We start from the raw sequence: 23,825 nt of genomic DNA on the forward strand, positions 1-23,825 counted from the left end.
CAGGCTGCAGCATGCCAATTTATATGGCATAGACGTGAGTCTCCACCAGAGAAATCTCACCCCTGCAATGTATAGGACGCGGTGATTCCGCACGGTTCAATGAACACACGCGGAATCACCTGTGTTCAAAACATGGCAGCACTTTGGACGCAGCACATGTCCACGGCATCCAAAGGGCTGCCATTTCCAGATCCTCTGCACATACCCTAAAAAATGGGTGTTTTGAAAGCAGTGTTTTTACTGCCAAGAGAGCAGGCTTTGGCTGCAAAAAAAATGCACCAAAAACGCTGATTCCTATGCACACCTGTACTATATGTGTATGGTTTACCCTTATTATTTCACGTGGGAATTCATTTATTTCTATATAATAAATGCCCTGATTCAGCAGACAATATTCCTGTCTTGTGTCATCCAGACAGTAGTGACGGGAGGTCGATCTGTCAAATTACAAGCAGTGACTGTGGTCAGAGCCCATGCTGATCCCTGCTGTGACTGTGAAACCTGATCTTACAGCAAACAGCACAGACCACATGAGTAAATCACAGCACTGAGGGGGTCTCCAGGGGGGTTTGGGAGAGGCGCCACTGCTGTACACCCTCTGGGCACTTCATACAGGGGCTGCAGAAGTAGGGGGCCCCCTTTCTTGGTGGGGGCCCCAGGCGTCTGCCTGGTCTGCCTGTGCCAAACGCCGGCCCTGGGGACAGGTCTTCATCAGCCACCTAAACAGTGCAGCCATTCAGTGGTTGAATGGAGCATATTTGAGTGGTTACACTTTTTTATTTTGTAACGATCCCAGCGCTGTGCCAAATTTTAAATGGCTGTGAAAAACCCTTCACTGACATAACTTGAAGCTCTTGGACCCCCAACTATCAAAGGTCTTTAGTAGTAGTGGTCTTCTCATATGGATCAAAGAGAACTTTTGGGGATTCCTAGGCTCCTTGTGTGACTGCAACACATGTACGCCCTAGATCCCGGTAGAGGTTGCTGTACTTTACTGGTTATTTTATAAAAAGACCATCTGTATTTTTCAAGCAGTGGGATGTGGCAAAAATGACTTATGTGCAGGTGAATGTAAAAATACTAAAATGAAAAATAAATACTAAAGCTCTTACTCCATATAAAATGCAGCCCAAGACCATGGCAAACAAATACCAGGGCCCTAAGATGTGAGCAAGTTTAAATAATTGGTCATTTATGCGGTGAACACTCTAGCACTCAACTGCTGCACTGACTAATCAAACACCCTGTCATTGTGTCAAAGGCACCATCGGTTGTGTGGTCTAGAATGGGATGTTCAAGAGCGTAAAATAAGTCAGGTTCTGACATCTCTAAGATCTCCACATTCCTTCTCTCAGTGTTAGAGGTAGGGAAGGGAAAGGGAAGAATGTTAGGGGTAGCAGAAGGGAAAGGGGAGGATGTTACACACAGTAGATCAGAGCATGGAGAGGAGAGCATCTACAGTCTCGAGGAGGGTTAGAAAAACAGGCTGTAGATAATTTGGAGATCACATCAAGGGGAAATCACTCTTGAATAAATTCTGTGCTAATAATGAGGGACAGTAAAAGCCAGAAGGGCCAAACCCCAATATGTAATTATAACAAGTAAATTAATCATTTCATGTTACATTGGTTACAAATTGTATACCGACTGCATAGCACAAATATAGTGTTTTCTATTTCATATTTCCTAAATTGTATTTTCTCTATCATATGGTAGAATAAGAAGTGTATGTATGTGCATATAAATATTTTTTTGCAATCAAGTCATTAACTTCGCTGGCTTGCATGATGTTTAGTAATTTCATGTTTAATAATCAGCAATCAATAAAAATAAACTTCTTGTATACATGGTTTTCTTATTCTGTATAATTCCTTCCCTCCCCTCTGGAGTTTCTTCAGGATTGCAAACAGTATTGTTGTCTGGTGTCCATCGTAGTGGCCCATACACAGAGAAGCCAGGCTGTCGTTATGCTCACATTTACCTTCACTTCTGTAACCGGCGTGGTAGTTTGGAGAAAAACTGGTGCTGAGAAATCACTGCGCACATAAATATATAAATATGTGTGCAACATTTTACATTGCGTGTAGCAATCTCCCACACGGTTTTATGGGTAATACGGCGGCTTCAGTAAAATCAAATGCTGATTTTACCTATTTAAAAACCAAAGCAGTGTAACCATTATCTGGCCTTACTCGATCCCTTCTTTCATAAATGTTCGGCATCATTTCACAATATGTTTAATACAGTTCAATATTTGTTCTTTTTTCTCTACATACAAAACTGTAGAGTATATCATATATATCTACATATCGTTTTTTATTAAAGCGGATCGATCACCAGATTTCACAATAGAAACTGCTTATCACATTAAATAGATCTTAGACCTGATGAGGCCACTATACTTACTTAGAAATTATACTTCAGAATGGCTCTATATTCATGATATTAAGAGGAGTATTTTACGATTCCAGCTAAAGAATGAAATGGGTCGTGAGTCCAAATTTATTCAGTCTCTGGCCACCCAGCCAGATTGTCAGCTGCAGCTTGTGCTGAGCAATGTGAGATTTCAGCAGTAGGAGGGACACTGAGGAAGCTAAGTGTGTAGAAATTCAGCAGCAGCAGTTAGGTGTGAGTGGTGCAGGGCACTGAGGAGCATAAAATTAGGCTAGGCGGGTGGTGACTGAATGTTAACTTTAAAGGTAAGTACACCAGCCTCTCCAGGTCTACAATCTCTATTTAGTAAAGTATATTAATGGTTTATATAGTGAAATCTGGTGACAATTATGATTTTAGCATTGCGGAAGCTCGTGTTAATCGTCAGTTGAATTTATTCAGATGTTTACCGGTCAAGCTAAAGACTAACCATTTTTCTGTATATGCTTAAGAAAATGTCACACAATAAGCTTGAATGCATTTTTGCTTTCCAATCATACAGCATCTCTGGCTCAAAAATGTCATCCACTTTTTATAAAGTCAGGATTTAAAGGGAATCTGTCAGCAGATTTTTGCCATGTAATCGGAAGACAGCAGGAGATATGGGCTGAAATACAGATTTCAGTGATGTGTCACTTATCAGGCTGAGGGCTGCTGCTGACTTACAATGAAGGTTTCATCACCATGACATTATCATTACCCTGACTAGCTGCCTCGTGCCAAGTAGTATAACCACACCCCCTCCTCTGATAAGCAGCTCACTGTCAATAGACAGTGTACATACAGAGCCTGGTGTGGGCAGGGTTAGCTTTCTCAGCTCTGCTTCATGCTACATTTAAGAACTCTGATTGTGTCACAACTGCTACACCCAGCAAACTAAGTGATACATTGTTGGAATCGGGGTCTCTTTGTCTATTATGCTGCTCTCAGACGAGGTAGCAAAAACCTGCTGACAGATTCCCTTTAAGAGGAATGGGAACAATAACAGAGGACTTACACAATTTGGCTTTGGCGAAAAACAAAAAACAAACTGGCTACGTGTATTGCCTTACGCAGCCAATTAAAGTGGAATCCCAAATGGCCTCACAATCAAAAAGTGATAAAATATATTCTAATAAGAGATTAATTATTCCAACGTAGCAGATTTGCTGCATATTTTGCACAACTGAGAATTATTTCCACTTATGTATATGGGGTTATTTTCGGGGGCAAGCACTTGATTTTTTTTCAAGCCTCAATTCAGATTGGACAGTTCCTGAAATGTCTATGATAAATCTGTCAGGAGTGAACATACTCTTCAAAGAATAGAAAGTTGTATTTTAGGACTATCCCACGGTGTTAGAATTCTTTCCAATTCTTTAAAGAGTAATTGAGCTTTTAGTTGTTTTTTTTTCTTAAAACTAGTACCAGGCAGATAAAAAAGCATAGAAGGAAGCAGAATAAAATAATAGAGTATATCCCTCATAACTTGGTAAAGCCAGATTAATAATTATAAAAAAAAAAAAAAGTTTAGCTACTCTTTAACAGAGCAAACGAATCTTCAGAATTCTAGCCTTAAAATAAGTTTTCCTTGCACATGACATTTTCGACAAACATACAAAACATTTCGATAGTCATTATACAATCTGTTTAATTGTAAATAATACAATTTAAAGTGCACCTTTAATAGTGGAATCGTTGTAAGATGTATTCATACACTGTTCTTCAGAGGCTTTAAGAGACAATATTAAACCGCGTTTTTTTCTTAGTCATACCATTAGAAGTGATTTCCCCCCCCCCGAGAACTGCATAAACTGCAGTTCTTCAATATATAATCTGTAATATAGCTTCCTTTATCCACCTGAGTGTTGTAAAAACATAGAAACATGGAACAGATAGGGTACAGTCACACGTAGCACATTTCTGAAACTGCAAATCAGTTCCATTCATCTGAAAGTCATTGTTTCTGCATCGTGCATATTGATTACAGTAAGCCACATTCCGATTAATGGGAAATTTCGAGATTTTCAGGGATTTCTGAAACACACCTGCCACATGTGAATATATCCTTAGCAGTAAAAAAAAGACAAAGATCCATCACTTCTGCCTATTTTTGTCTTGTTTCGCCATCAAGGTTCCTTCTCCACCATTCTTGCCTTGCGTCTTCAGACAGAAGGCTGCTATGAATGAATCCTATGCATTATACTGCTATAACACTGGATTTGGCCACATTTTCTATTTTCAAAACTGAGATCAAACTTTTTATTTTTCACCGTTTGATCCCATTTTGCTATTGGCAATTATTAAAAACGTAACGTTAAACTTCCATAGTGTATCTCTAGGTGAGTTTCCGCCATCGATGTTGACTATATTTTATCTCCCAGTCTGTCGTCTGCAGATTAGCTCAGGACTAATTATTTTTTTTCAATAGTTTTTCAGCAGACAATGTAGCTTATTTTATCTCCAATTAAAGAGGTTTTCAGCTGTATTTATCAAGTTAATGGGAAACTACAGAGGTGCAAGGAAAAAAACACAGGAATCCGCTCCCTGCTCAAGTGCTACTGCGCCATTGGTGTCCATCGGAACAAAAGCAGTATTCTGACCATTGTTGCCAACCATCCAAAAATTCCAGAACAGTCTGTAAAAAAAAAAAAAAAAGAGCACTTTTTTTTTTTTTTTTACCCTGTCGGTAAAAAAAAATTAAGGGGTCCGTGATTTTTTTTTTTTTTTTTAAACTGATACAAATCATTTTGACTGCAATTATCATTATTTTACACTTTACAATGATGAATAAGAATTATGGGCTGTAGATATGTGTCACTTATAATCATGATTTCTTATGCTGTTACAATGTGTCTGTAAAAAATATTGTTTGCAATTTTTTATTTTTTTTGAAAGGCTGTCCAGAAAAATTAAAAAGTCAAGTTGGCAACCCAGCCACGGATTGACTAGCGGGTCAAAGTACTAGTAGTTGAGAAATCATTGCTCCCTGTCCAGTGGAAACCAATGGAGCGGCCTCTCTGGAGTTGGAAGCGGATTCAAGGGTTTTCTTTTTCTTAAGCCAAGGTAGATTCCTAAATATAGCGGAAAACCACTTTTAAGTTAGAAACAATATGATCTTTACATGTGAAGAGATCTTTACAGGTGCCTATGGGACAGAGCGCATGACTCTGACCATTGTACATACTGTTGCAAGGCAAGACAATCAGTTTTACTTTACTTCTAAAATGAAGAATAAATTAAAGGGGTATTCCAGTATATAAAATCTGACTTCTACTGAAAGTGGTGCAAAGTAAAAATAACGAATATGTAATATTCTTTTCAGTTACCACTTACTGGCCCAGAATAGGATGTTAATAACTCACTGTAATGGGTTACGACTAGTGATGAGCGAGTGTGCTCATTACTCGAGTTTCTCCGAGCATGCTCGGGTGGTCTCTGAGTATTTCGGCGTGCTCGGAGGTTGTTTATGTCGAAGCAGCTGCATGATTTGCGGCTGCTAGACAGCTTGAATACATGTGGGGATTGCCTGTTAGGGAATCCCCACATGTATTCAAGCTGTCTAGCAGCCGCAAATCATGCAGCTGCGTCGACATAAACTAAATCTCCGAGCACGCTGAAATACTCGGAGAAACTCGAGTAACGAGCATACTTACTCATCACTAGTTATGACCTGTAGTTCCACTGTTTGCTGGTTGAACATGCTCAGTTTCAGACCTAGCAAATAAAGGCGTGGCTAATTGGGAACTGATACGAGAGGCTCAGCTGTGAGGGAGCAAATATGAAGTGCCCAAGAAGGTGGAGACTTGCTAGTCCGTGGCCAGGGGAATACAGAGGAAGGTGAGTAGACTAAAATGATAGCTAGAAGTAGATAATAAGGACTGCAGGTGATTATATGTTTTTGATATAGTATTAGTTTTGTATAACGGAATACCCCTTTAATAAATTACTATCTATGGTAAACTAATTTTAAATGATATGTAATGCATCATATTATTTGTAACCTTCAAATGGAGGTGAAACGAAAAATTGCTCTTTACTACCATACACCTCAGTATTTAATGCTAATTTAGTCTGCAATTTGATAAAACGCACATATCCACCCTAAATGTAATGCTAATTGTTCGCCTAGTACACAAGTATAAAGTATGACCTAAACTGAATGTAGAGAACAGTGGAAGGATAACTCTGAAGCATAGACTGTACCTCTCCATGAAAATGTCAACACTCTTATACAAGGCCGTAACATTTGCTTTATTGATATTCTGATACTCTCTTTGCCCCAGTTGCCCAAAACCCCTTATTACAAGTCCATTTTATTTCAAAGGGGTATGTGGAGAAAGCCTGGGGTGATAAAATGGGTTTTTGATCTCTTGAGGGGGGTGTGGGGCAGTAGATTAAGTCCACGAAGAAGTCAAACGCACGGCTCAGCGTTCAAAAAACCAAGACAACACCACACAAACCAGAATAGAAATAACCTTGATCTTTAGGAGGGCATAGAGGAATTTGAGGGGCAATGAGGATAAGGGAGGGGAGAGCATAACCAAGGCCAGTCTTTTTAGCCCTCTTCCATTTTTTTTCATGAGTCTTTGTCTCTAAAAGTGGTTTTCTCAACAATCTACCATCCTCTCCCCTCAATGGCTCCATGTTATTAAAGGATTATAGTTGATTATTATTGACCATCTCTCCTAGTTTCAGCATGTTTGTCCATGAAAGGAGATCTCCATTCTCCGTTCCCTTTCTCAGTTCTACCATAGTTTTGACAGGAACCAAGTTTTTGGGTCTTTTATTAATTTATTTTATACTTTTTTCAGGAGTTGCCAACATAAAGCTCAGTGAATCTTGGCTTTTTTTCCCTTTAAAACAGGAGAAGGAAGATATGAGCAGGAATGAGCAAGAGATGGGTTTCCTCATTAAGGTTAAAGTAAAAAGTTTGGTTGAAAAATTGGACACTGGATTGTTTCATCAGATGGTCAGATCATGGTCAATTAATAGAAGACTGGTTGGTGTTCATCCACTGGTAGATGATTTTGATAAACAGTGGATATGTCCATGAATGCTTTCTTGGTTACTGTAGATACAGTACAGTAGATTGGCTAATTTGACATTCAAATGGCTGACCAAAGGTTAATGTCTGGATAACCCTTGATTGGGTTTTAACAATTGGCAGTTGTTTAAGCATTTGAATAGTTGATTAAGGTGACAGCCAACTGTTGACCTGGGGCTTAGTCACTTTTGCTTAGTCAATGATTGGTCACAGCATGGGGTCAGTCTGGTATCTCCATTAAATGGCTGGTTAGATGTTTCCCAACCATACTCCCACATTTGGGAGAGTCCATTCTATACTTTCACACATAATACTCCTTGTCCTTATTTTTCTTACTCTTACCAACGGTTTTAGTGGCAGGCGCTGTCTTTTCTTTCACCACAGCACCATTACTCTGCGCTGAATTGCTGATGTAGTTCCGGGTTTGGTCCACCTGGTAGGACCCTTCATCCCTGTTCCTGTACTTGTACATGGCGTAGAGGAGAATGAGGATGCAAAGAGCAGCTGCTGCCACGATTCCCACAACCATTCCTGTTGTGCTGCTGGACTCCCTGATAACTTCCACTGCTCCGGGGGCCCCTTTCTCCCCTGAGCCTGTAGGATTCGCTGTAGGGAAATTATGGAAATTAGGGGAAGAAGTTATAGGTGGAAACCTCTGTTTGTTCAGCTTATCCAGCTGGAAAGAGGTAGGGATATGGGGATATTGGTCTATATTGGGTTTTGGGGGCTCCCTGTTATTCATTTTGCCAGCAGGGATGTTCCGGACAAGGTCTGGGGATGTGGTGGAGGTGAGAAGGTCATAAGGAGAGGAGGTTGAACCTCCTGTCCTTGTATTTGGCCGAGAACCTGGAGGTCTCCGTGCTGCAGTATCTGGTCTGGATAGCAAGGTTCTATCAGTTACCAATGGAAAACTGGTATAAAAGTCCTCATCATCAGTAGGAGGGAAACTTGATTCAAATACCTCCCCTGAGGCATAACCAGAGACCTCTATTCCCTCCTCGCAATCACTATCCTCTTGCTCAGAAGGGCATGGTGGCCTCAAGTTGGAAGGAACACTCAAGGAATCTTTGGTGGTGTCCAGTGTCAGGACAGTTCGGTAGGTGGGGGGAGGAGGTACAAAGGGGGACCGGGTAGCAATGGGAGGGGTATCTAAGGAATCTTCGGTTATTATGGGTAATATTAACTCCCCTCCTGTAAACAAGACAAAAAAACAGAGAAAACAGCAAAGAATATTGTGTGAGTAAAAACCTCAGAATATAAACATACAGTCAACACAATGCTATCTGCTAACTCCACTCCCTTCTATATCTAAAACTACTAGATGACGCTAGCATAACCCAGAATTGCTCTACCATACAACGTTCACTATCTATTAAACATCTTGAGCTATCATTATGTTGAATACAGCTAATGAAAGACTGAATAGTAACTATTTAAAATCTCAGTTCCTTATCTTCCCTTTTTATGAGTAATACTCCCTTATAGTATATCATAATTTTTTTCTATTTCCTGTGCCATTTTTCCCTCACTCAGCTTAAAACTTTTTTTTATCCTAAAAATATACATATATCTATATAAATATATCTTTACAACCATAAATGTCTCCTTGTATAAGTGGAGAAATACATAGCTTTATGACTCAACCAACCCAGTAATTTATATCAATATGCAAAGAAGCTTAAACTATTTTATTACATTATTTTTTATTGTTTCAAAATTTGCAATTCTCCATAAATTAATTTTTTCTAAATTATGTAAAACTGTGTGGTTCCACAAAAAAATCCCACACACGTCCATCCTATTCTTATGTTTGTTATTTGTACCAAATTCTTTTATCTTATAATTTTATTATATTTTTAATGTCTACTTTTCTTTCCAAAACTTTCTATTTTTCCAATATATATATTTCAGATTTTTTTCTATTTTTTTACCCTTAAATATTCTTCTACAGTAATGCTTTTCTTAAATTCTGCCATAAAAGCCCTATCTTTTAATTCTAAATAGAACACAACTTTCTTTCCTAATATACCTCCCACCGTTTAACAGTTCTTCCCAATTATCTACCAAAAAAATACTGTTTATTTCAGCTGCTCTGTGCTCATCAAATAAAATTGATTCAGAATATTTAGACAACTTACATCAAACAATTGGCCACATGTGATTTTAGCATGAAGACAAAAAAAAATTACAAAAGAAACTGTGAAACCTCTGGGTAAAAAAAAACACTTTTCTTGTTTAATTTACTTTACTGTTTCACGGTCACTTTATATTTAAAATTTTTCATTCATGTCATCCAAACATCATGTCTAAAATATGATTTTTTTTTTTTAAATCGTTTTAAATGTTTTAGGCCTAGCATAGCTTAGTGAGCGTACCTCTATAAGATATGCTGACCTGTGAAAGACTTTTTTTTAAAAATTATGACCATGAACAATCAAATTATATAGAGATTATGTTACAAAAATGAAAAGAAAAATTAAAAGCAAAGCAAAAAAATAAATAAACAAAAGGAAACTATTGAAAAGGGGGTAAGGGAGACAAACACCCCATTAAATAAAGCGGGCCTTTAATACAAAAAACATCTTTTTTGTATAACAATTATAGAACATTTCATTAAACTTCAATAATGTTCTAAAGTATTCGGCTCTGTTTATTTCTTTAAACTCCAATTTCACTTACTCACCCTCTATCTCCAAACCCTTTCCCTTTGTAACTAAACTAAAGTTTTTTTAAAAAGTTTTCCCTTAGTAACTAAACTAGCTAAAGTTTTCCAAACAAAAAAGAAAACTTGAAACTGGAAAGCCTCTGTTCCGTTTACTATAATGAATCTGCAGAAATAAGTATGTTTTAGAATGGTTGGGCTAATTTTATTTCAATTCCATAAGCCAAGGCTTGGAACTGCAGGTACTTAAGTCACAAGGGTCACTTACTAAGAATCCATTGAACAAAATGCATCCATGGTTGGTCATGCCATATTGTAATTATATATAAAGTGTTTTATATATAAACTACTTCCATAGGGAAAATGTAATATATTGTTTGCATAACTACACGTAATACTTCAAATATATACCGTAACTACTAACTGAACACAAATCCTTTTACTCCCAAATTATTGGTTGCAAAAAGCTCTTCTAGAATCAATTGCTGGTAGTGAAAGCAGAAAACATAAAAATACATTTAAGACTTCAGTTAAAGGGGAATGTGTCATCAGAAAATGACATATTGTTTAAATCAAGTTTGTATGCTAAATGTGTGTTTTAACTTATTTTTCTTTTTGTTTTTCATATTGTTTGATTGGAAAAAATGCAATTTTTATACTGGCTTATAGTCCTAATATTAGACTTCTACTTCAGACTAAATTACAAAGTACTAAATTGTTTTGGAGTATTTTTATGAGCATGGTCTCATCAGGGCAAAGATCATTAGTAGAGGTGGTGTAAATCGATTCCCAGGACCTGATCCAGCAGTCAGGTCAGTAGTTTGTTCGAAAGATATGCCCCCAGTATTAAAGAAAAAAAAAAGTGGACAATATGCAGATTTTCCTTTCAACTAACTTTGCATCAAGCACATAACTTTTTGTGGGCGTTTTCTTTTTCTCCTCTATGATGCAGGCCAATCAAAATACAGCTGTGTTCTAGAAGAGAAGAACCAAACGTGCTAACAGAGAAGGTCACAGTTTTAGCCTTGTTCAGCGTGTTCTCACTCCATAGTTGCTGCATACCTTCCTGCTACTGGAGCTCCTGAGCAAAAGAGCAGCAGCACTGGAGAGCCGGAGCACAGGAGAAAAGCAACACACTTCATTGCTTTTAAGGCTACTTTCACACTAGCGTCATTTTTAATACATCGCAATGCGTAGTTTTGGAGAAAAATCGCATCCTGCAAAGTTGTCTGCAGGATGCGTTTTTTCCCTATAGACTTACATTAGCAACGCATTGCGATGTATGGCCACACGTCGCATCAGTCGTGCGACGAATGCGTCGTGTTTTGGCGGACCGTCGGCACAAAAAACGTTCCATGTAACTTTTTTTGTGCGTCGTGTCCGCCATTTCCGACGGCGCATGCGCGGCTGGAACTCCGCCCCCTCTTCCCCGGACATTACAATGGGGCAGCGGATGCATTGAAAAACTGCATCCGCTGCCCCTGTTGTGCTTTTATTTCACAGCATGCGTCGGTACGTCGGCCCGACGCACTGCGACGGGCCCCTACTGACGCTAGTGTGAAAGTAGCCTAAGACAGCCAGATTCAGGACTCTGACTCTTCAGCACTTCTGCTCTTTTGTGCTCCAGAACTCTGATAGCTGGAAGGGATGTGGCAACTGTGGAGTTCTCAGCATGGTCAAATGAGAGTAATCTTGGTGGGCAATTGCTTTTGTCCCTCTATGACATCGCCGAGTTCTGATTGGCCAATGTCACAGAAAAGAAAAAGCAAATGCCCACCTAAGTTCTGCAGAAAAGACCAGATTGTTGGAGGGACAATTCACATATTGGGAGCTCTTTATTACTGGGGTTATAACTTGGGATTGGAGGGGCACAGAAGATATAAGAAAAATTGTTCCAGAAGCAGTTGATCAGCGCAAATTGGAAGAGGTACTGAATTTAAACCTAAATCCAGTGAAAGGTTCTCTTTAATCAGAGACAGTATCCCCCTGAGCTGTTTCAGAGCTATCTCATTCACCTAACCAGTATCATGCTCTGTACTGATGAGTGGCAAAACCCCCAAAACAGTGCTGTCTACACACTGTTGTCAGTAGGCAACTGTTTTAGCTGGTATGAACTACTTTGGATATTGCTATGTGCTGCTACATTACATATACTAATATGAGGTGTCTATTGAATATTCAGTGATACATTATGCAGTTGTATATAGTGCTGCACTGTGGATTCTTTTGTATCGGGATACAGGACATCTACAGTCATGAAAGAAATCAAGTAACCCTCTATCTATGAATTTTATGGTTTTACGTATCAGGACATAATAAAAAATGTAGACCTTGCCATTATTTATTTAACAAAAACTAAGCCAACGAAAAGTTAAGTACACCCCATGGCCATGAATCAATAGGTTGTAAAACCTGCCTTTCGCAGCAATGTCTTGAAGAAATCATTTTCTGTATGACTTGATTAAGACACTTACATCATTCTGGAGAAATTTTAGTCAACTCTTCTTTAAAACCTTGATTAAAGAGGATCTTACGCTTTATTTTTTTAATGTAAACAGAATACCTCATTTAATTGGCATTGCTCCCCTCCTTCTTGAACAGTTTTTCTTTTTATTCTGTTCTCCTCCATTCCAAAGTTATGCCCCCCGGGAAAACAGAGAAGCAAATTTTCCCTTCAACCAAAAGAGTGTATAGCACAGAACTTCTCTGTGGGTGTTTGCTTTTTCTCTTGTGATGCTGGCCAATCAGAGCACATCCATGCTCAAAAAGAAGTTCTGCGGTATAAACCCAGTTAGTCAAAGGGAAAATTTGCATCAATATTACCAAGGGACATAACTTTGGAAAGGAGGAAAGCAGAAAAAGTAAAACTGTTCCAGAATCGGTGAAGCAACACCAATTGGAGAAGGCACTCTGTAGTGATGAGGGAATGTGCGCTGACAAGGTCTTGCGCATGCTTGGGTGCTAACTAGTGATGAGCAAGTATACTCGTTGCTTGGGTTTTCCCGAGCACGCTCGGGTGGTCTCCGAGTATTTGTGACTGCTCAGAGATTTCGTCTTTGTTGACACAGCTGCATGATTTACAGCTGCTAGCCAGCCTGAGTACAGGTGGGGGTTGCCTGGTTGCTAGGGAATCCCCACATGTAATCAAGCTGTCTAGTAGCCGCAAATCATGCAGCTGCGGCAAAAAAACCTAAATCTCCGAGCAGTCACAAATACTCGGAGACCACCCAAGCGTGCTCTGGAAAACCAGAGCAACGAGTATACTCGCTCATCACTAGTATTAACAGAGTGTCTTTGGCGTGCTTGAAAAATATGTTCGAGTCACCGCAGCTGGGCAATTGCTGCATGCGTTGCGGCTGTCTGACAGCCACGAGACATGCAGCAGTGGGGACTCGAACATATTTTTCGAGCACGTCGAAGACACATGGTTAGCACCCAAGCATGCACAAGACCTTGTCAGAGCAAATTCATTCGTCACTAGTACTCAGTTTAAATTTGACAAAAATCAGGTTCATTGAGGATGGGGGCATTCATTTGTGGTTTGTTTGTGGGCATTCATTGCATTTCAGTTGGGTTGACTTTGACTGGACATAGCAACACTTTCATTCTTTTCTTTTTCAATCATTATGATGTATATTTTGCTGGTATATTCAGGATCATTGTCCTGTTTTGGCCAATCATTACCTTTTGGATAGACGGCCTCACATTTAACTCTAGAATACTTTAAAGGGAACCTGTCACTCCCAAAATCAAAGATGAGCTAAGCCCACCAGCATCAAGGGCTTATCTACAGCATTCTGTAATGCTGTAGATAAGCCCCCGATGAATCCTCAAAAATGAGAAAAAGAGGTTAGATTATACTCACCCAGGGGCGGTCCGGTCCGTTGGGCGTCGCGGTCCGGGTTCGGCGCCTCCTATCTTCATAGAATGACGTCCTCTTCTTGTCTTCATGCTGCGGCTCCAGCGTTCTTTGTCTGCCCTATTGAGGGCAGAGCAAAGTACTGCAGTGTGCAGGCACTGGGCCTCTCTGACCTTTCCCGGTGCCTGCGCACTGCAGTACTTTGCTCTGTCCTCAACAGGGCAGACAAAGTACGCCTGCCCTGGAACCGCAGCGTGAATACAAGAAGAGGACGTCATCGTAAGAAGATGGGAGGCCCCGGACTGCGACACCCATCGGACCGGACCGCAGCGGGATCGCCCCTGGGTAAGTATAATATAACCTCTTTTTCTCATCTTTCAGGATACATCGGGGGCTTATCTACAGCATTCCAGAATGCTGTAGATAAGCCCCTGATGCTGGTGGGCTTAGCTCATCTTCGATTTTGGGGGTGAAAGGTTCCCTTTAATATTGACTGCAAAGTGCCCAGGTCCTATGGCTGAAAAAAAAAAGCCAAATTGTCACCCCTTAACCACTGTGCTTGTCAGTTGATATGAGGTGTTTGTGCTGATATGCTTTGATTGTTTGCTTTTTTTTTGCAAAATATAGCACAATACATTATTATGGCCAAACTTCACTTTGGCTTTGTTTGTCCAAAGGACATTTTTCCAGACGTCTTTGTTCAGATGTAAGTTTTGCAAACATTAGCCAAGTTGTCATGTTATTTTTTAGAAAGAAGGGGCTTACTCTTGTCAACCCTTATTGCAAATCATACTTGTTCAGTAATTTTCAAATTGGACTCATGAACTTGAACATTTAACAAGCTGATTGAAGCCTTTAGAGTTTGAGCTATAGCTCTTGGGTATTTTCAATTACTTTGAGACTTGCCAAGTCTGACCTTGGTGTGAATTTGCTGAAATGTCCACTTCTGGATAAATTGTAAACTTTCTTGAACATTTTCCATTTGTAAATAATCTTTCTCAATGTAGAAGGATGGACTCCATTTTTTTTGGAAATGGTCTTATGATCCTTCCTAGATTGAGGGGCAGAAGAAACCATGGTTCCTTTAAGATCATTACTGATGTCTTTCCTTCTTGGCATTGTGTTAACACATGCCTGAATGCTAGAGCCCAACAAACTGCCTAAACTTCTGCTACTATAGAGGTGATCAACAATTAATCAATGGCATTTTATCAACGGCACCTGGCTGCTACGTACCTTCTTTATTCCAATGAAGGCACTAAAGGAATAAGGTACTTTATTTTTCACCTATTGACTCTACATTTTGGCCTAGATTTGAATAATTGTTGACATGGTGTAATTTGTCATACACTGTTGTTAGTATTTTTTTAAATGATGTATTGATACATAAAACCATAGAATACAAAACAGGTATACTTAGTTTTTCTCATGACTGTATAATCTACACAGTTGAAAATTTTATTTTTTTTAAACTTTTTACAGTCGACCCTTTCATTTTGCTTTCTATTCTCACTCCTTTGCTTTCATCAAAATGTGAAGACTCTTATATGGTATCGTAAACCATGCTGCTGTTTTCTAAAGTGGCAATCATAGTATAGTTTTAATTAAGTGCCTTTCAACAAGTCAAATTACTTATATTCTCTATATAAATTGCTCTTATTCTTCTGTGATAATGTCACTTTTTGCAGTTAGAACCTAGAGTATGCCGCTATAATACCACGCCGGTAAATGACAATATTTAAAGATTTCCCATGAACACTACTCTTCATATTTAGGCAGTACATATGGGTGATGGCCATGATGACCCTAAAATTCGGTATCAAAGATTAGATGGGAAGAGTTTGGAAACGGGCCCCATTTTGTTGGAAACTACATTGCTACTGAAAACTTGAAACTATCATTGCAAGTGTTTTTGATAACTGTCATTTGACTTAGGAATTTCAGCCCTATTATTTTATGCTATATAGATATATATGGAGACTTTTTTTAATTTTATGTATTTTGGGCTAAAGATATTTTTTGCCATTTTATTTCATTAAAGGAAACCAGTCATTAGATTAATGTTGCCTAAACCGCAGAAAGCATAAATTATAGCCTGGCTTCACGATTGCAGCCAAGTATATATTTCTCTAAAATGCTTTGACATTTTTAGAGAAGATATATACTTTAAAGATCCTAGTCCGGCTCCACCCTTGGCCGCCTCTTCCCAGTGCTGCTTTAGCAAATTGACATGTCTCTCGCTATGGAAAAGACCTGTCAATCACCTCTTGCAATTTGGGCAGAATGAATCACATCACATGTTTACTTTAATTATTGTAGCACCTTTTTAGCTTCTACAGAACTTTTTTTACCCTGCACATTGCTGGCTACAGAATGAGTTATCGTAGAATCCAGTTGTGAGCTTGTGCTGATGGAGAATTTGTAAATCTTACATCCATCTTTTTCTAAGCCCCTCTCTGCAGATATTTGATCACAGACCACATCAAAGTTGACCTGGACTTTGATATGGTCATAAATCAACGTAGGAAACAAAGTGGCTATAAAAGCCAAATGGTGCAAAACTTTTAATTAAACCCAATTGCAAAAACTATTTTTACTGTAAAATACATGCATTAAAAAAAAATTCTACCTAATTAAAAATATTTGACATATTAAATATTGTTATTACGCTAATTACACTAACTATCACGTGAAACCATATCATCTCAATTTTGAATTTGTTTTCACAAGACCATATACCTCCTTATACCTTAAAGGATGTCTGTCAGTGCATAATCCTTGGTCAAACTAAGCACATCACCTTGTAGGAACTTTGCTTTAAAAAAAATGGTACTTTTGTGTTGGCTGTGTGCACTCTTGGCGTGGCCGAGCAATTTAGTACACTTTCCCACCTACATGCCTTCCAGACATTTTTCCTCTTGTACATACTGGAGTCAGAACAGTCTTTACTAAGATCTCATGAAGGCTACGTTCACTCAACAGTATTTTCTCTCATCTGAGCTAATCAGTCTAATTATGCTAATTACACTGATCAGAGTGTGATCCTAGTGTTATCTGATTTTCTTCGATGTGGAAAAAAATGTCTCCATCTTCTCCATTCTTGTCTGTTTGTAAAAATCGGACCACACTCAGATGTCAGATTTTTCTTTTTTTTTTATGGACCCATTGACTTGTATGGCCGAGGTCTGGTATGCTGTGATTTTTTTTTCTTCGGACAGACTATCAGACATGTGCATGGCACCATAGAATAAAATTGGTTTGAGTGTGAGCCAATGTTTTGACGGGTGGCACTCCGACTGAAAATACAGTGGTCTGCACAACCCAGAATGCTCTGACTGTCAACATCCCGGCGCATGTACAGAATGTAATGTTAGCAGACTTCAAGATAAAGGCTGCTCTGTGCTTGAACAAAATTTCATAGGAAACATAGCGGGTTACTGTGAGGCAGGCGCTGCTAGCCAGTGATGAGGGGCGCAGAGATAGCTGGAAGACATATAGGTGAGAAGCTGCACCAAAACTTAGCGCATGCGTGAGATTTCAATGAAGACCGTTCTGGCTCCTGTAAAGAAGTGAAGTGGAAGGCAAAGATGCCTAAAATACAGGTGGGAATGGGCACTAAACTGCTCGGCCATGCCTAGAGTGCACATTGCCAGTAATTGACATATTCTAATAAAGGATGATTTGTTTGCAATTAAACAGCAAAACTATGATTTTTCTTAGGGCAGACTCCCCTACAAGGCGCTTTCCTTAGTTTTAACACTGATTATGCACTCATTTTAAGCAAGTACACATATCTAAATCGAGTAGCATATTTTATGTAGTATACCTATCACATAGGCTTCCTGAATTCCTCTTCAATTAGCTAGCTGCCTGTGCATTTTCTGTAAATTTAAGAAACCCCTCCTGATATCCTTATTAAATTGATCAATTTGCTGCATTGCCCTACTTTCACATTTTGCCTGTTTCTAGGTAATTCCCTCTATGTAATTTCTGTCGGTTACTAGATTAAGTCTTACCAGTGCTGGGCTCGCATTCTTCCAAATCTTCATCATCACTGGGACACTCAGCGGAGGCTACAAGTAGGTCATCCGAATTCTGCAGGAAACAAATAGGAAACGGGTTCTTATTACTTGTTTATCATGTTGCCGTTTCCCATCATGGAGCAAAAAACATTGTTAATTGACTGACTTTATTTGTTGCAACAGTTATCTCATTTGCTTCTTGGTTCGGATTCTGTTGAGCAGGAATAAGTACATGATGTTAGGATAAGATTACAATACTCAAGTGTGCAGAGTATGGAGTCCTACTGGCTATGCTCTGTTGGAAAAACATTAATATTAGCTCTTTCCTGAAAAGACAGAACCTCTGATCTGCACTGATGAGGGGCACATACCCCCAAACAGCAGGCAGTATTACATAAGTGCCAGGATTGGCTAATATTTCTGATCATGTTGTAAGTAGTGTTGAGCATTCCGATACCGCAAGTATCGGGTATCGGCCGATACTTGCGGTATCGGAATTCCGATACCGGGATTCCGATACTTGCCGCGTATCGGATACCGGAATCGGAAGTTCTAAGATTCAAAAAGCAGAAATTCAGCCAATGAGATTGATTCCAAGTGTGGGCACATCCTGTTTAGCATGGAGGGCATGAAACTACTGGCAAGGCTGTGATTGGCTGGTGTAATGATGTCATGATGCAGTTTAAAAGTCGCTGGCGCCATTTTGCGATCACTCTGCTGTGAATTCAGTTAGTGACAGGACGCTGTTTGCTGACTGAGGGACAGTTTAGAGATAGCGATTTGCTTCTTTGTGCTTTCCAAAGGCTAATTTAGCAACCGCTGTGTTCACCTACTATTCACCTTGCTTTTGCCTTGTAGCGCTGTTTTCACAGCGATCTGCAGGGTCTGTGTGTGTGTGTGTGTGAGTGCAGCCCAGTCTCCAGTCTGAGTGCAGCCACATAGGCCATCCATAGTTGGTTGTATTCAGTTCAGGGAGGGTGGTTCATTGCCTCATACTGTTCCTTTTTTTTTTTTTTTTCCCAAGTAGTGTAGTCTGCTGCTAATTTATTCAAAAAAATCCTATTAGTGTCTTTCCACCCGTCTCCAGCTAATTTGTGGAAAAACACTACATAGGATAAAGTAGAGGAGGGTTTTTGGGCCTTGCAGCGCCGTTTACGGCTGTCTGCACGGTCTCCGTGTGACTGCAGCTCGCCCTGTAATCTGTGAGCAGCTGTAGCCTGGTTGTCTCCAGCTCAGGGTTTTTCACTGCGTCATACCGCCAAATCAATTTTCTTTTTTTTCAAAGTATTGTAGTCTGCTGCTAATTAATTTAAAAAAATCCTATTAGTGTCTTTCCACCCGTCTCCAGCTAATTTGTGGAAAAACACTACATAGGATAAAGTAGAGGAGGGTTTTTGGGCCTTGCAGCGCCGTTTACGGCTGTCTGCACGGTCTCCGTGTGACTGCAGCTCGCCCTGTAATCTGTGAGCAGCTATAGCCTGGTTGTCTCCAGCTCAGGGTTTTTCACTGCGTCATACCGCCAAATCAATTTTCTTTTTTTTCAAAATAGTGTAGTCTGCTGCTAATTTATTCAAAAAAATCCTATTAGTGTCTTTCCACCCGTCTCCAGCTAATTTGTGGAAAAACACTACATAGGATAAAGTAGAGGAGGGTTTTTGGGCCTTGTAGCGCCGTTTACGTCTGTCTGCACGGTCTCCGTGTGACTGCAGCTCTATCTGTTGTCAGTTCAGCCCCCAAAAAATAAATAAATAATAAAGTTCACCAAACACACCAGTTACACCACTTTACATTTCTGTAGGCCACATTAGCTCATATTTGTGTCTAGTCCACACTTTAGATAATTAGTGCTTCTTATACCTGTTAGGAGGAGTTGCTCAGGAATAAGCACACAAATCCGTTAGTACTTTTCTGCTTATCTTTATCAGTCAACCAAGATGAAGAAGGCAGTGAGTAAGGCACGGGGGCGTGGGAGCCGTCGCGGAGCAGGGAGGGGACGTGGGGATTCTGTGCCTGCTGCGGGCACCGGTGACTCATCAGCACCCACTTTCACCAGGCAACAGTCGTTCATGCGAAGCTTTGTGTCCGAGCGCCGTACACCGCTGCTGCGTGAAGAACAAATTGAAGCTGTTGTCGGATGGATGGCAGCTAATGCATCAACTTCCATTAGTGCCACATCCTCTCAGACACAGAGCACTGGAGAGCAGCCATCTGTCTCTTCACCACCTGCCAAATTGCCCAGGCAGACAGAGAGCCCAGGACAGGAGCCGTCTCTACTTCTGTTCTCTGAATCTCTTGGCTTGGAAACAGGGGGCCAGCCAAGCAGCATTGGAGAAATGGAAGAAGAGGCAGGGTGCAGTGATGCCCAACAGCTTTTTCTGTCTTCCTCTGAAGAGGCGGGTGGGCCAGTGGCTCCGGTCACCACATCGCAGGCCGCATCAGCTGATGATGACACTCAGGTGCCACTTACTGGTGCGTGCTCTGCTGCTGAGACTACCCAGGAGGAGCAGTTGGGGGCAGAGGGTAGTGTAGATGATGAGGTCCTCGACCCATCTTGGCGTGAGGGACAGGAAGGTGGTGGGAGCAGCTCTGAGGAAGAGATTCCCCGTACGGCCCAAAGAGGGAGAGGGAGGGGGAAGACTGCGGATCCTGCAGCCTCCGCTTTGGCACCCGTTAGGAGCATGTCTCTTCCAAAAGCCAAAAAGGGCGCTCCCAAGACTTGCAGTGCCTGGTCCTTTTTTGACACAGTTGCAGATGACATTTGCTATGTCAGATGCAACGTGTGTCATCAAAAAGTCAAAAGAGGTCGAAATGTCAGCAACCTCAATACCTCCAACATGTGGAAACATGTGCGCAACAGGCACCCGGCGGAGTTAGAAAAACACACTGAAGAGGTAGGCCAACCAACAGCGGCAGCTACCACCTCTTCAGCTCGTGTTGCCTCTTCCTCTACCTCACACGCAGCTGGTTCGGCGTCCTCCCAGGATCGCCGTGGAAGAACCTCTGCCCCTGTTGTCCAGAGACCCGCTGTAATTCCACCCGCAGCGCCACTTTCCCAGTCATCCACACACTCCCAGCCCAGTCTACAGCCATCGGTAGTACAGGCATGGGAGAAAAGGCGGCCTTTCTCGTCAAACCACCCACGAGCACAGGCTCTGACTGCAGGCATTGCCAAACTTCTGTCACTGGAAATGCTGTCATTCAGGCTGGTGGAGACTGACAGCTTCCGTGACTTCATGTCATTGGCAGTCCCACAGTACAAAGTGCCCAGCCGCTTTTACTTCAGCAGGCAAGCCGTCCCTGCCCTGCAGAAGCATGTGGAGGGACACATAAAACACGCGCTACTGAACGCCGTCAGTAGCAAGGTCCACCTCACCACCGATGCGTGGACCAGTCAACATGGACAGGGGCGATACCTTTCCCTCACTGCCCATTGGGTTAATGTCGTTGAGCCGGGTACAGACCGTGCGAGTGGCGCAGGACGTGTCCTGCCCACTCCAAGGATTGCAGGAATCCATTCTGTACGCATTGACTCCTCCTCTTACACCAGTTCCTCAGAATCATCGCTGCAGGAGCCGTCACAGTCCACCTCCACATGGACCCGTGATGAACGTGTACCTGTTACGACCGACATGAGCACAGCCGTGGCCAAACGTCAACAGGCCGTCTTGAAATTAATTTTCTTGGGGAATCGTAGCCACACAGCGCAGGAGCTCTGGAATGCCATCAAGCAGGAGAGCGATGTGTGGTTTGTGCCAGCGAATCTCCAGCCAGGCATGGTAGTGTGTGATAATGGCCGAAATCTGGTGGCAGCTCTGGGCCTCGGCAACCTCACTCACATCCCATGTCTGGCACATGTGCTCAATTTGGTCGTGCAGAGCTTTTTGAGGGACTATCCGGATCTTGATGCACTGCTGCACAAGGTCCGCCTAGAGTGTGCTCACTTGCGGCGTTCCAGCACGGCAAAAGCGCGCATTGCGGCTCTGCAGCGCCGACACCGCCTGCCGGAACATCGCATCATATGTGACCTACCTACCAGGTGGAATTCCACGTTACATATGTTGGAGCGGTTGTGTGAGCAGCAGCAAGCTGTAATGGAGTACCAGCTGCTTCAGGCGCAAAAAAGTCGCAGTCAGCGCCGTACAGACTTCACAACCACAGAGTGGGCCACTATGAATGACGTCTGCCAGGTTTTGCGTCCCTTTGATTATTCCACGCGGATGGCGAGTGCAGATGATGCACTAGTCAGCATGACTGTCCCCCTTATCTGCCTGCTTGAAAAATCACTGCAAGCGCTAAGGGATGATGTTGTGGAAGAGGTGGAGGATGAGGATTCACCATTTCCATCATCTTCTGGACAGTCAGCGCCACGTGGTTCCTCACAAACGCGTAGGCAGGGGACCGTTTGTGAGGAGGATGAGGAGGAGTCAATGGAGGAGGAAGACATCCGTCCAGAGGAGGGAGTTACACAATTGTCCAGTACTCAGTGTGTACAGCGAGGGTGGGGTGATGACGAGCGGGCAGAGATCACGCCTCCAGCAGGGGACAGCGTTTCTTGGGCAGTTGGCAGTCTGCAGCACATGGTGGATTACATGCTGCAGTGCCTGAGAAACGACCGCCGCATCGCCCACATTCTCAACATGTCTGATTATTGGGTGTTCACCCTCCTCGATCCTCGCTACCGGGACAACGTAGAAAGCCTCATCACACCGTTGAACCGGGAGCGAAAAATGCGGGAGTACCAAGACACACTGGTCAATTCCATCATCTTCTCCATTCCAACTGAGAGAAGTGCTGCTAGTGCATTCCAAAGCAGCTCAGTGCGTCCAGGCCGTGGTGGAGGCTCTGCACAAAGAGGGAGCAGAAGCAGTGCCTCTGCCCAAGGCAAGACCAGTATGGCCGAACTGTGGCACAGTTTTCTGTGCCCGCCACAAAAGTCTACACCATCACAGACGGCTCCAGTCAGCAGGAGGCAACGGTTCCGTCAGATGGTGACAGACTACATGTCTTGCCCTCTTGCTGTACTCCCAGACGGCTCTTCCCCTTTCAAGTTTTGGGTCTCAAAGCTGGATACATGGCCAGAGCTAAGCCAGTATGCATTGGAGGTGCTGTCTTGCCCTGCGGCCAGTGTATTATCGGAACGTGTCTTTAGTGCTGCAGGTGGTGTACTAACTGACCGTCGCATGCGACTATCCTCCGATAACGTTGACCGGCTTACTTTCCTGAAAATGAACAAGGCCTGGATCTCGCCGGAATTTGCCACTCCTCCTCCTGATTGAATAATTAGGTCACTGTATACGTTATCCAGGTCTCCTGTTGTGTTCATCTTTCTACCACCTGAACTTAAATTCCTGGGCTCCAACACCGCCAGTTGAGGCTCAGACGTGCCGTCTGCACAGTCAAAACATACGACCCAGTGTTATTGGGTTTCAGTAATGTCAGCTGATCCCCAGCTGTGTAGCCGGCAATGTGTCATGCGACCGCCACGCTGACACAACAACTGAAATGTAAGGGAATCTGTCCCCCCCCCCCCAAGGCGTTTGTTACTGAAAGAGCCACCTTGTGCAGCAGTAATGCTGCCCAAGGAAAAGGTAGCTATTTTTGTTTAGCTCCTTGCACACGCAGAACTTAACACTTATAAAATGTGTCCACTGATACCGTAAAACCGTCCCGGAGGTGGGACTTTACTTCGTAATGTGACGCAGCCCAGCCGTCATTCCTACCCCCCCGGCGCCGCGCACCGGCTCCTCAGCGTTGTTTTATTCCGTCCTGGAGCCTGCGCTGTTATGTTATCCCGTGGCCAGGCACACTTAGCGCTGCCCGTCT

The 23,825-nt window shown here is 42.0% G+C and overlaps 1 protein-coding gene and 1 long non-coding RNA gene across 25 annotated transcripts in view; one reads left to right on the forward strand and one right to left on the reverse strand.

The window, feature by feature from the left end:
* Nucleotides 1-1,787: 1,787 nt before the first annotated feature.
* Nucleotides 1,788-23,825, reverse strand: part of NRXN2 (neurexin 2) — an 845,479-nt gene continuing 823,441 nt past the window's right edge. For 14 of the 24 annotated variants that reach the window (XM_077287299.1, XM_077287316.1, XM_077287318.1 and 11 more), the window contains 2 exons: nt 17,997-18,075; nt 1,788-8,650 (listed from right to left, as the gene is read on the reverse strand). In XM_077287299.1, coding sequence (XP_077143414.1) covers nt 7,761-8,650; nt 17,997-18,075 — 969 coding nt within the window. In that variant the 3' untranslated portion in view covers nt 1,788-7,760. The remainder of the gene's footprint in view (nt 8,651-17,996; nt 18,076-23,825) is intronic. The other 10 variants (XM_077287320.1, XM_077287308.1, XM_077287311.1 and 7 more) reach the window with 1 other exon arrangement.
* The window catches only part of LOC143806596 (uncharacterized), a 58,105-nt gene continuing 46,038 nt past the window's right edge, over nt 11,759-23,825 (forward strand). Inside the window, exon 1 of the long non-coding RNA XR_013221516.1 lies at nt 11,759-12,048. This is a non-coding gene — a long non-coding RNA (uncharacterized LOC143806596). The remainder of the gene's footprint in view (nt 12,049-23,825) is intronic.

This window comes from Ranitomeya variabilis, chromosome 2 (assembly GCF_051348905.1).
Source record: "Ranitomeya variabilis isolate aRanVar5 chromosome 2, aRanVar5.hap1, whole genome shotgun sequence".
Taxonomy (NCBI): domain Eukaryota; kingdom Metazoa; phylum Chordata; class Amphibia; order Anura; family Dendrobatidae; genus Ranitomeya; species Ranitomeya variabilis.